This window comes from Haliotis cracherodii, unplaced genomic scaffold (genome assembly GCF_022045235.1).
Source record: "Haliotis cracherodii isolate W230 unplaced genomic scaffold, xgHalCrac1.p SCAF_4, whole genome shotgun sequence".
In the NCBI taxonomy this organism is placed as follows: domain Eukaryota; kingdom Metazoa; phylum Mollusca; class Gastropoda; order Lepetellida; family Haliotidae; genus Haliotis; species Haliotis cracherodii.
In genome coordinates, this window is record NW_027266297.1 from 59,733,793 (window position 1) to 59,746,506 (window position 12,714).

Sequence of the window (12,714 nt, forward strand, 5' to 3'; positions counted from 1 at the left end):
GCGATTGGTTAACTCTTCCGGAAGCCTATTCTGATTGGTGCTTCGATTGTCAGTGTAAACTTCCGTCAATATCGTCAAAATGGCGACGATGGAAGGTCCACTAAGCAAGTGGACAAATGTAATGAAAGGATGGCAGTACAGATGGTTTGTCTTAGACGAGAATTCTGGCCTGCTGTCATACTACACTGTACGTTGACAACATACGTCGTTATTGACACTGATTTTACCTGTAGCGAAAGTTAATTTCTGTAATTGTCTCGTGATAGCAAGAGGTGTCAACTTTGACATGCTTGTCGTTGAAAAACATTGGTTCGTTTGCCACGCCTCCTTGACGCTTTCATTAATATGCTATTGATTGTTATTACGTAATTCCATGACAACAGCACTGGCAAAATATATTCTGTCATCCCCAAATGGGTATTTTTGATAAAGAGGAATAAGGTTAGAAATTATTATGAATTAATGTATAAATAGGCCTATATATATATCGCTTTGCGCCGCTAGCAATATTACAGCCATATTCGCGGCGATATTATTAATGTATATGAACGAAGTATCACCTCTCTGAGTTAACTAAACAAGCAATAGCTTGTATATATGTCATTGTTACTTTTTCAAATAATTTCTTAATCTTAATGAAAATAATACTTAATGATGTCAGTACAGTACACCAACGGTACTCAATTTGTTTTTTTAGAGATTTTTTTTAGTTAATGCATGCAGCCATATATAGTTGATGTTGTCTTTTGGTAAGTCTAGAAGCATTTTGTGTCGATTACCATGTTAGAAGGTGAAAGCCAATGTGATTTCATGTTATTTGGACAGGAATAAACTTGAAATACTTTTAACCCTTTTTTTTCAGTCCAAAGAGAAAATGATGAGGGGATCACGTAGAGGATGTGTTAGATTAAAAGTATGTACATTCAGTGTTTCATCCCAAGAATGTTACTAGTAACATTTGTAATCATCAGTTAAATGGATATTTTTGATAAGTATAATCATTAAATTTGCTAAACATGCTAAAAGAGAAACAGAAATTACACAATTTCAGAGATCCTTTAATCAGTATTCCACTGAGTAAACACTTATAAGGTGTATATAACATCCATGTATCATGTACTCCATGTGGAACCGGTGGATATTGGCAGGATGCTGTTTTCATCATGGTATTGTGGTGCATTGTTTCAGGGAGCTATTATTGGAATAGATGATGAAGATGATAGTACGTTTACAATAACAGTTGACCAGAAAACCTTCCATTTTCAAGGTATGAAAAAAGAGGTGTCAGTATGTTATCAGATATAGTCAGATACAGTATACAACCAAAACAGAATAACTATGTCCACTTTTCTTTTAACATATACCGTATTCGACGTAATAAGCGCTCAGGGCGCTCTCAAAATTAGAAATAGGGGGCTCTTATTAGAATATTATTTTGGTGACAAAAACAGAGTTGAAAGATAAATTGTGTGGTTGATGCTGACAGCCTGAAATGTTTATATACGACAGATATATTTTTCCAGAATTTAATTGCCCATAATTGAGGGTGCATATTACACACGAGTGCGTATTATCCACGAATAAATAGGTCTTGTGTACATTGATCAATCGGTAGGGGTGTTAATTGGGATCGTTCACTAGCCAATATATTATAATTAGCAAATATCGCTAATTAGAGCGGGGCGCTTATTACGTCGAATACGGTATATTGAATATTGGTAATTTTTTTATTGAATTATGGTACATTTAAATGTTTCAAAATATGAATGATGGGATGATATTAAATAGGATTTATTTATTTATTTATTTATTCATTCATTCATTCATTCATTCATTCATTCATTCATTCATTCATTATTATGAAGACCATCATTAGTTGAAATCATCACCTCCTTGAGAATGTAACATTGACATGTACATGGAATAAGATGTTATGGATGTTTGTAGCTCGTGATGCTGATGAGAGGGAACAGTGGATAGCCAGCCTGGAGAACACAGTCTACCGACATTCTCAAGCTGGCAAGGTACGGCACTAGATTGCATCTAATCTATCCTTGTTTCCATAGGAATACTTTGGTTGTTGAGAAGAGAGTTTTGATTATATAATGAAGTCAAGGGGACAAACTTGTGATATCTAATCATTGGCTATAATGAAGCCAGGTCAATTCTTTCTGATGGCGGTCAGGGGTCAGGGGTCAGGTAGCCTATGATTTGACTTGTCAAACTGAAGGCCAAGGTTCTATTCCCAATATGATACAATGTGTGAAGCCACTCCTAGGCATCTACCATGTTCACAGCACTAATAAGACTGCAGAAGAGCAGTGTAAAATCTTTCTAACTTGGTAGCTACCATCTTGTAGTTATGCAAGTTCAGAATTCAGAGTTACAGATAAGCTGCGTATTTGCATAAAATACCCCCCAAAATTATTCAAAACTCAATTACTTTCAATTAACTTTCGTACACAAACGCATGCATTAAATGAAAACTTTTGTTGTTTGAAAACAGCATACGTAAATACCCAATGAAGCTTTTTCAGCATGCGTACAACGGAGCTAATTTCTGAAACACAATGACAAGCTAATTTACTTTCCGAGTCAAGCCTATATTTAGAACAGTTATATACATCTAAAACATAAATTATTTTTAAGTGTCAAAATGCTTACTCATTTTGGGAAAAACCCAATAGAGTGATGAATAGATGAGTGAAAAAATATTGGTTACCCAGTGAAAATGTGATTACCTATCTGAAATAGAAACCTCCGGGTAAAAACTCACAAAAACCTATCTTGAGCTCTTAGAATAAGGACTCATAACATTTGTATAATATTTAACATTTGGGTTCAATACTTTTATGTGACTATAAGCCTTATAAGATGTTATGACAGTATATTGACACAAACATAAAATATGGGCAAGGAAAGAGTTGAATGACCATGTTGAAAAGACATTCATCCTCATTAGAATACTTAGCAAAATGTTTATGCAGGAGATTTATCATAGACCCATTGAATTGGGTATTCCAAACAGTGCTCCAGACACAAAGTTGGACAACATAGATAAAGTGGACTAACCCGGACTGTTTACGTTAGTGATTGCAAACTCTTGTAGTTGAGCAGTGATTAGTACAACGGTGACTACAACAAAGGCTGTGACTATAAACAGGAGTGTTTGTTGGAGAATGTTTACTAATCTTACAGGATTACTCATTGCTGCTAATCCCATCTCATTAAAATCAGATCTTAGTTCTCGCTACCGCTAAACAAAGATCTGAGGACATCCCATTATGGGTCACGTCAGACCAACCTTGCGCGAACATTGACCGACCAATGGAATGACCAATCAGAAGGCAGCTTTCTCGTGCTTTACGGCCCAAATTTCAAATTGGTGACTACGCTTCGAAACATATTTTGACAAATTCTTGATTACAAATTTGAAACCTGAACAAAAAAAACATTCTGGAATGGCTAATAGATGGTCTAGATTGTAAGGATTCAGTCGTTAAACCAGTAACTATCGATCGGAATACCCCATGTTATAGTTTTCGAGATTGCATGATTAGAACACATTCCGACTGTCACTTTCATAATCTGGTAAGCGACGCACTGATTGGTCGGATGAAAGGTCGTTCTGACGTGACCCCTAATGGGATGTCTTCAGATCTTTGTTCAGCGGTAGTGAGAACTTAGATCTGAGTGAGTGAGTTGGGTTTAATGCCGCTTTTAACAGTATTCCAGTTATATCGCGGTGTGTCAGCTTATTGTGGGAGGAAAGCCCGAAGTGATGCAGGTCTCAGACGTTTATCACTTCAGTGAAACCCATGAGCACAGGTATGGTGCTGACAAACCTAGAAACATAATCGGGGCGAACCGGGATTCGAACCCACAATCATAGGTTTCTGGCGTGTCTACGGGACGCAACTCTGCACAGCGAATCGCGGCGCCTTAGCCGACTGGGCCACCCGTGCCCCCAACTTAGATCCGATTTTAATGCAATTGCTGCTAATCCCATTTACATTCTAAAATAAACAATACAAATTTGTGATTAGTTTGCATCTGAATATTAAGTTCATATTTTCTTATCCTTCTTATCTCTTCATGTGAGCTGAATAGTAGCAGGATCACGAGGGGTACATGTAGTTTTGTGCATCCAGCGTTAGGTCTTGTACCTTCATCCAGAGGCGAGTGGTATAAAACCTAACGAGGGATGAGGTAAATTTGTGCTGTCACATGACTTCCATTGACTCGGAAAAAGCGTGTTGCTTTTTGCTTTGACGCGGGGTACCATTCGTGACCAACTCGTGTTATTCCGGGACAAGCCGAAGATCGTCTCGTGCCCCTCTCATGGCCATTTTTGCGACCGGGTTCCGTCTTAGCGCGATCAGGCATGCCTAAAACAATTGTCAACTCGTTGTGTAATGGTTCACATGTATTATATATATATTTCAGATGCAATTTAACATGTTTAACGCACATTGGGACGTGCCAAATTATACAGTATGATTGAACACATTTAACTGTGTCTTGGGTATATTTTTAGATGCAAGACATATGTAAAATCAAAAATTATTTCTGAGGATCCTTTGACGAAGAACTTAAAATCATACGCACATTCTGATTGGTTTGTCGTATAGTCGCACATAACATTCATCGATAGGGGGACGAGTCTTCTTGCAGGTTACGGAAAGGGGCGAGTGGTGACGAATGGCGGGGTACAAGGGATTTATTCTATCTCTCATAAATCCACATGCAGCCTGACTTGCTCATGGAGAGGTGTAAGACATTTGAGAAATTTATACCCCTCAAAGGCGGGTTACATATAAGTTTATTAAGATCACATGGACCAATCAGATTTCATCATTCTGACATGAAGGTATGATAAGCTCATTTAGAGCTGTTATGTTTGGTATCAAAGTAGGGGGCACGGGTGGCCTAGTCGTCTAAGGCGCCGTGATTCGCTGTACAGAGTTGCGTCCCTTGGGCACGCCATAAACCTATGATTGTGGGTTCGAATCCAGGTTCACCCTGATTATGTTTCTAGGTTTGTCAGCACCATACCTGTGCTCGTGGGTTTCACCGAAGTGGTAAACGTCTAAGACCTGCATCACTTCGGGCTGTCCTCCCACATTAAGCTGACATGCAGTGATGTAACTGGAAAACTGTTAAAAGCGGCGTTAAACCCAACTCACTCACTGGTATCAAAGTATCTTAAAGACAGGCTTGAACCAATTTGGCACAACATGCATGTTTACTTCATGAAATTCAAAACTGACTTTGTGATGTACATCAGTCCATTATCAAATGATTACCCTAATTACGAGGAGATCAGTTACACAGATGGCACTAATTGCCACATCCGAACCTAGCACCAGACCACAAAGCATCTCATTATATGTAGAAGTTCTGTTGTACATATGTGGCATGATCAGACATCATGTTCTTGATAAAATGAATTAAAAAATCATGACAGCGATGCATACATTGAAAAGGGCGAGAATCTTCCGCAGATCTGTGAATTTTAGTGACCACAGATTTGTTAAAATCGGATAAAATCCCCCTTTAACACCCCCAAATTAAGGACCATGCTCCATTGCAAAGAGGGGCGGTCGGGTAGCCTAGTGGTTAAAGCGTTCGCTCGTCACGCCGCAGACCCGGGTTGGATTCCCGACATGGGTACAATGTGTGAAGCCCATTTCTGGTGTCCCCTGCCGTGATATTGCTGGAATTTTGCTAAAAGCGGTGTAAAACCATACTCACTCACTCACCATTGCAAAGAAGTTTCAACTGAAAAGGAAAATTTCCATTTTCATCTCTGATCGACATACTCAGTGAAAGTGTAATAATCAAGATTGTTTCAAAATACGAATTAGATCAGGCATTGCGTAGGCTAAGAAATTTCATTAAGCTGGAAGAGTCAAAATCTACATTTATGTGTGACTTAAGTTGTGCATCCTCGTTAGCATGATAATCAAACTTATTGTAAAGATAAAGTTCAAATGCAGACTAAATCATACACAGTGCATAAATGTTTGTTATTTCTTCAGAACATGCATAGGCACTTCTCATGATGGTTTTGAGATATATATTATATCATATGGTTTCGTTGTATGAGCAGAAACTGGAGGTGCGCCATGCCCCGAGTCTAGAGGACTTCGACCACAAGCTGATGGAGACGGATACCTACCTCCAGATGCTTATAGACCAAGTCCAGGTGAGTGGCCAGTAGTCGTTTGTTTGTTGTTTACACCACACTCAGCATGATTCCAGCAGTATGATGACAATTTGTAAATGATTGAGTCTGGACCAAACAAGCCACTGATTGACATCATGAGCATCAATCCACCAACTGAGATACATTGAGCTGACCAAGTCCTAGTAGCAGCAGCAGCAGCAACAGTAGTAGTCTGGACCATTCAAACCACTGATTGACGTCATGAGCATCAATCCCCCAATTGAGATACATTGAGCTGACCAAGTCATAGTAGTAGTAGTAGCAGAAGCAGCAGCAACAGTAGTAGTCTGGACCAAACAAACCACTGATTGACGTCATGAGCATCAATCCACCAATTGAGATACATCAAGCTGACCAAGTCATAGTAGTAGTAGTCTGGACCAAGCAAACCACTGATTGACATCATGAGCATCAATCCACCAATTGAGATACATTGAGCTGACCAAGTCATAGTAGTAGTAGCAGCAGCAACAGTAGTAGTCTGGACCAAGCAAACAACTGATTGACGTCATGCGCATCAATCCCCCAATTGAGATACATTGAGCTGACCAAGTCATAGTAGTAGTAGCAGCAGCAACAGTAGTAGTCTGGACCAAACAAACCACTGATTGACGTCATGAGCATCAATCCCCCAATTGAGATACATTGACCAGTAGTGCTTGTAGTTGTAGTAGTAGTCTAGCTTATGTAGTAGTAGTAGTAGTTTAGTAGTAGTAGTAGTCCAGTTTATGTAGCAGTAGTAGTAGTTTAGTAGTAGTAGTAGTAGTAGTAGTAGTAGTAGTTCTCAGATCATGACATGGAGAGGTATTGAATTGGAGGAAAAGATCTCATTTCAGTGACAATGATCATATATCAAATACATGAGCACCACCATGACCACATCAATGAGTTACGGAGGTCATGACCTTTTATATGACATATATAATACATCGTCATCTTGCTGACCTCTAAAATTAATATCTGTCGCAAGACTCCAGTTTTGATTGTAATTGAAAAGTTGAGTCATTTATATGAAATTTTTGATCTTCATGTTTACAATTGAGTCCTTGTTAACTGTCAAATGTGGTAATAATTACAAACATGGTTCGTGAAAATATTTTTTTTATAGATTCTTTAAGGCTTAAAAAAGATAAAAGAATTCTTTCTCAGGCAATGGCTTTGGTGCATTTTGTTGTTGTTGTTCTTGTTCTTCTTCTTCTTCTTCTTCTTCTTCTTTTTCTTCAAACTAGTATGGTATGTACATGATGTAACCAAATAAACAGTTGTGTACAATCAACCTGAGAAAGGGCCTCCCTACATAAATGTACATAAAATAGTCCTTGATTAATAAATACTGGAATACAGTATTTGACTACCATTGGACTTGGAATATTTAAGGATTTTTTGGTTGTTTTGTTTAAAATGGAAATAAAAATGAAACATGCAGCAGACTTTATGATGATGCAGGCGGTTTCCTGAGAACCAACTGCTGCATTGTATCTCAGTGAGCTAGCACTATAAATTAGTCCTTACAAGTACAAGCGCACACGCACGCATGCACTCACATACACACGTGCATGGACATCGCTATATAAGTGCAGTAATCTTGGATGTGACGTTAAAGTTTAACAGTGAATGACCAATTGGACTATCATGTAGGTACGATGTATTTACAGCAATCAAAACAAACAAAGCTTGTCAGTGTAGATAATCTTAATTGTGTTACAACTGCAGACAGAAACTGCTCAGTCTTAACTGTTGATCATGTCCGCTAAAAATTTAAGAATGTGCGGACAATACTTTTTAAAATGTCCGGATAGAAAAATTTAAATGTCCGGTAAGCAATATTTTAAACCGGACATTTGAGATTCCCAATCGGACATGTCCGGCGCATATGACGGATTCCGTTAAACCCAATTTCACCTCACCTCCTGGATCAACTCTGACTTCATTGATCTTAGGGGCAACAAGTACAAACTGTCAGAAGCTGTGAAATATGCATGTTTATAACAAATACAAAGTCCACAGCTACCCTGCCAGCTGCCAGCTGCCAACTGATAACAGTACATCCTGTGAATCTAGACCAGGAATTGTATATGTGTTTGGTAATAACTTATTGATCCTATGAGAAGCTACAATACAGGTGAAATGCATACCAGGAAACCGGGAACAATGATAAAGTAGGTGAGACCATGAATACTTGTCCATGAGAATTGTTATCACTCGATTAGCATGGATTTTATTCATTGCACATCGTAAATATGAAAATTGACACGGCTCATCATTTATGTGTGTTTAGATGATGGAAATAGGTGTGGTTGATTCAGGGTGTTTGTACTTCAGTGGTTGCTGCGAAGTTTGATACAGTTTGATTTGGGAGGTATTGTGTTGGGTGTGCAATTTCTGATTATAGTTGTGAGTAGAGGAAGGAGGAGAGACACACACGTGATGGTATTGCTGTGTAGATGGTAGAAGGATGCTGTGCTGAAGATGGATTGTGTCATGTTTTGCAGGCCTTGGAAACACGGATTGAAGACTGTCCCGATGAAGGAGAGAGGGAGAAGTACAGTGTTATCAAAGTAACCGCGGATGTAAGTGCAACACCATCTTGTGTTGAACACGGTCACATGTTCAAGTTAAATGTATAACTGTCCTTACGTCTCATCAGGGGTGAGATAAGGTGCAGTGGGTTTTTTAGGAGGTGCAGTGGGTTTTTTAGGAGGTTGAGGTGGGGTCTGTTTAGGAGGGTGAGGTGGGGTCTATTTAGGAGGGTGAGATGGGGTCTGTTTGGAGGGGTGAGGTGGGGTCTATTTAGGAGGGTGAGGTGGGGTCTGTTTAGGAGGGTGAGGTCTGTTAAGGAGGGGTGAGATGGGGTCTGTTTGGGAGGGTGAGATGGGGTCTGTTTAGGAAGGTGAGATGGGGTCTGTTTAGGAGGGTGAGGTGGGGCCTGTTTAGGGGTGAGGTGGGGTCTGTTTAGGAGGGTGAGATGGGGTCTATTCAGGAGGGTGAGGTGGCGTCTGTTGAGGTTGAGGTGGGATCTGTTTAGGAGGTTGAGATGGGGTCTGTTTGGAAGGGGTGAGATGCAGTCTGTTTAGGAGGGTGAGATGGGGTCTGTTTGGGAGGTTGAGATGGGGTCTGTTTGGAAGGGGTGAGATGCAGTCTGTTTAGGAGGGTGAGATGGGGTCTGTTTGGGAGGGTGAGATGCGGTCTGTTTGGGAGGGTGAGATGCGGTCTGTTTGGGAGGGTGAGATGCGGTCTGTTTGGGAGGGGTGAGATGCGGTCTGTTTGGGAGGTTGAGATGGGGTCTGTTTGGGAGGGGTGAGGTGGGTTCTATTTAGGAGGGTGAGATGCGGTCTGTTTGGGAGGGTGAGATGCGGTCTGTTTGGGAGGGGTGAGATGCAGTCTGTTTAGGAGGGTGAGATGGGGTCTGTTTGGGAGGTTGAGATGGGGTCTGTTTGGAAGGGGTGAGATGCAGTCTGTTTAGGAGGGTGAGATGGGGTCTGTTTGGGAGGGGTGAGGTGGGTTCTATTTAGGAGGGTGAGATGCGGTCTGTTTGGGAGGGTGAGATGCGGTCTGTTTGGGAGGGGTGAGATGCAGTCTGTTTAGGAGGGTGAGATGCGGTCTGTTTGGGAGGTTGAGATGGAGGTCTGTTTAGATGGGTGAGATGCGGTCTGTTTGGGAGGGGTGAGATGCGGTCTGTTTAGGAGGGTGAGATGCGGTCTGTTTAGGAGGGTGAGATGCGGTCTGTTTGGGAGGGGTGAGATGCGGTCTGTTTAGGAGGGTGAGATGCGGTCTGTTTAGGAGGGTGAGATGCGGTCTGTTTGGGAGGTTGAGATGGAGGTCTGTTTAGGAGGGTGAGATGCGGTCTGTTCAGGAGGGTGAGATGCGGTCTGTTTAGGAGGGTGAGATTCGGTCTGTTTAGGAGGGTGAGATGGGGTCTGTTTGGGAGGTTGAGATGGAGGTCTGTTTTGGAGGGTGAGATGCGGTCTGTTTAGGAGGGTGAGATGCGGTCTGTTTAGGAGGGTGAGATGCGGTCTGTTTAGGAGGGTGAGATGCGGTCTGTTTAGGAGGGTGAGATGCGGTCTGTTTGGGAGGGTGAGATGCGGTCTGTTTGGGAGGTTGAGATGAAGGTCTGTTTAGGAGGGTGAGATGCGGTCTGTTTGGGAGGGGTGAGATGCGGTCTGTTTAGGAGGGTGAGATGCGGTCTGTTTGGGAGGTTGAGATGCGGTCTGTTTAGGAGGGTGAGATGCGGTCTGTTTGGGAGGTTGAGATGAAGGTCTGTTTAGGAGGGTGAGATGCGGTCTGTTTGGGAGGGGTGAGATGCGGTCTGTTTAGGAGGGTGAGATGCGGTCTGTTTAGGAGGGTGAGATGCGGTCTGTTTGGGAGGGGTGAGATGCGGTCTGTTTAGGAGGGTGAGATGCGGTCTGTTTAGGAGGGTGAGATGGGGTCTGTTTGGGAGGTTGAGATGGAGGTCTGTTTTGGAGGGTGAGATGCGGTCTGTTTAGGAGGGTGAGATGCGGTCTGTTTAGGAGGGTGAGATGCGGTCTGTTTAGGAGGGTGAGATGCGGTCTGTTTGGGAGGTTGAGATGCGGTCTGTTTAGGAGGGTGAGATGCGGTCTGTTTGGGAGGTTGAGATGAAGGTCTGTTTAGGAGGGTGAGATGCGGTCTGTTTGGGAGGGGTGAGATGCGGTCTGTTTAGGAGGGTGAGATGCGGTCTGTTTGGGAGGTTGAGATGCGGTCTGTTTAGGAGGGTGAGATGCGGTCTGTTTGGGAGGTTGAGATGAAGGTCTGTTTAGGAGGGTGAGATGCGGTCTGTTTGGGAGGGGTGAGATGCGGTCTGTTTGGGAGGGTGAGATGGGGTCTGTTTAGGAGGGTGAGATGCGTTCTGTTTAGGAGGGTGAGATGCGGTCTGTTTTGGAGGGGTGAGATGGGTCTGTTTGGGAGGTTGAGATGGAGGTCTGTTTAGATGGGTGAGATGCGGTCTGTTTAGGAGGGTGAGATGCGGTCTGTTCAGGAGGGTGAGATGGGGTCTGTTTAGGTGGGTGAGATGGGGTCTGTTGAGGTGGGTGAGATGGGATCTGTTTAGCTGGGTGAGATGGGGTCTGTTTAGCTGGGTGAGATGGGGTCTGTTTGGGAGGGTGAGGTGGAGGTCTGTTTAGGTGGGTGAGGTGGAGGTCTGTTTAGGTGGGTGAGATAGGGTCGGTATCAGTGCATGTACTATGTAAGCCCTACTTTCTGAAGTCCTGAAACATCAGTCTGTTTCAGTGAGTCCTACATTTGGCATGTTACTCCTGATACCAGGAGCAGCAGCATTTTGTTTGTCGTTGGTACTAATATCAGGAAGGAAGCAAAGTGCTGAGATTGTGTGACTGACAGACATCCTGTGTTCTGACATGGAGCTTCCTTGTCACTCTGAGTAGCCATTTCTGGCTTGCAATAGTCAAGTACACTCCACACACTCTCATTGGTAACAACTTTATTCACAGGGGGTATTTCATTATGTTTGTCTCCCTTGCATGCAGGTAGACATGGTCGCCACCTTGTTTGTCCATCTGTGGTCAAGGTAACCCAGATATGATGGTCAGTAGATTACACTGTAGTCCATGTGAACATAACCTGACGTTAGAGTGGTGAACTGACCTGGAGGAATCAGCTGACGTACACATATACCTTTACAGATGTAAACTGATTGAAGGTGGTGGGGTAGAATGTGTGAAGCCGGTCTCTAGTGTCCCCTGCTGTGATATTGCAGGGATATTGCTAAAAGCGGTGTAATGCTCGCTCACTCACTCACTCACTCACTCACTCACTCACTCACTCACTCACTCACTCATCAACATTATCTGGAGCCCTGTATGTCCTGATGTCATGCGGTTGTTCACGTTGTTTTACATTGTTTCACGTTGTTTTACATTGTTTCACGTTGTTTGCAGGGACTGGTGGAGGCAATCAAACATACCATTGTGATGCTCCAGATCACCAAGGTAGGAGAACAACATACCCAATGTCTCTACTGTTGTCCCTCCTGAACCACAAGTGGTGCCATACCTAATCATTTGTTTGACTTTGACATGAGATATAATATATTTGACAAGTTCATCAAAGATTTTAAGCGAGAAGATTTATTACAACTATTTGCTTCCTGAATCCAAGAACTCTGACTCACAGTATATATCATGATATATTGACCACGTTGTATGACAAGTACAGTCCATGAGCCTTCAATACTCAAAGTACTTCAATACTTCAGTACGTAAAAAATGATTTTTTTATAATGGAAATTGCTTCAGTTCATTGTCTCTTTGAAGGTGCATTGTGTTTACATAAAAGTTTTGTTTTTTTTCTATTCTGCTATTTAAAGTGATATGTGTTCTGATTTATTTTGTCATCAGTGATATGTGTTCTGATTTATTTTGTCATCAGTGATATGTTATCGGATTTATTTTGTCTTCAGTGATATGTGATCGGATTTATTTTGTCTTCAGTGGTATGTGATCAGATTTATT

At 41.9% G+C, this 12,714-nt stretch overlaps 1 protein-coding gene across 2 annotated transcripts in view; it reads left to right on the top strand.

Annotated features, from left to right (window-relative positions):
- The first annotated feature begins 79 nt into the window (after window positions 1–79).
- Window positions 80–12,714, top strand: part of LOC139479206 (oxysterol-binding protein-related protein 9-like) — a 46,634-nt gene continuing 33,999 nt past the window's right edge. For both annotated transcript variants that reach the window (XM_071262050.1, XM_071262051.1), the window contains exons 1-7: window positions 80–187; window positions 863–913; window positions 1,189–1,267; window positions 1,948–2,024; window positions 6,113–6,208; window positions 8,722–8,799; window positions 12,142–12,192. In XM_071262050.1, coding sequence (XP_071118151.1) covers window positions 80–187; window positions 863–913; window positions 1,189–1,267; window positions 1,948–2,024; window positions 6,113–6,208; window positions 8,722–8,799; window positions 12,142–12,192 — 540 coding nt within the window. The remainder of the gene's footprint in view (window positions 188–862; window positions 914–1,188; window positions 1,268–1,947; window positions 2,025–6,112; window positions 6,209–8,721; window positions 8,800–12,141; window positions 12,193–12,714) is intronic.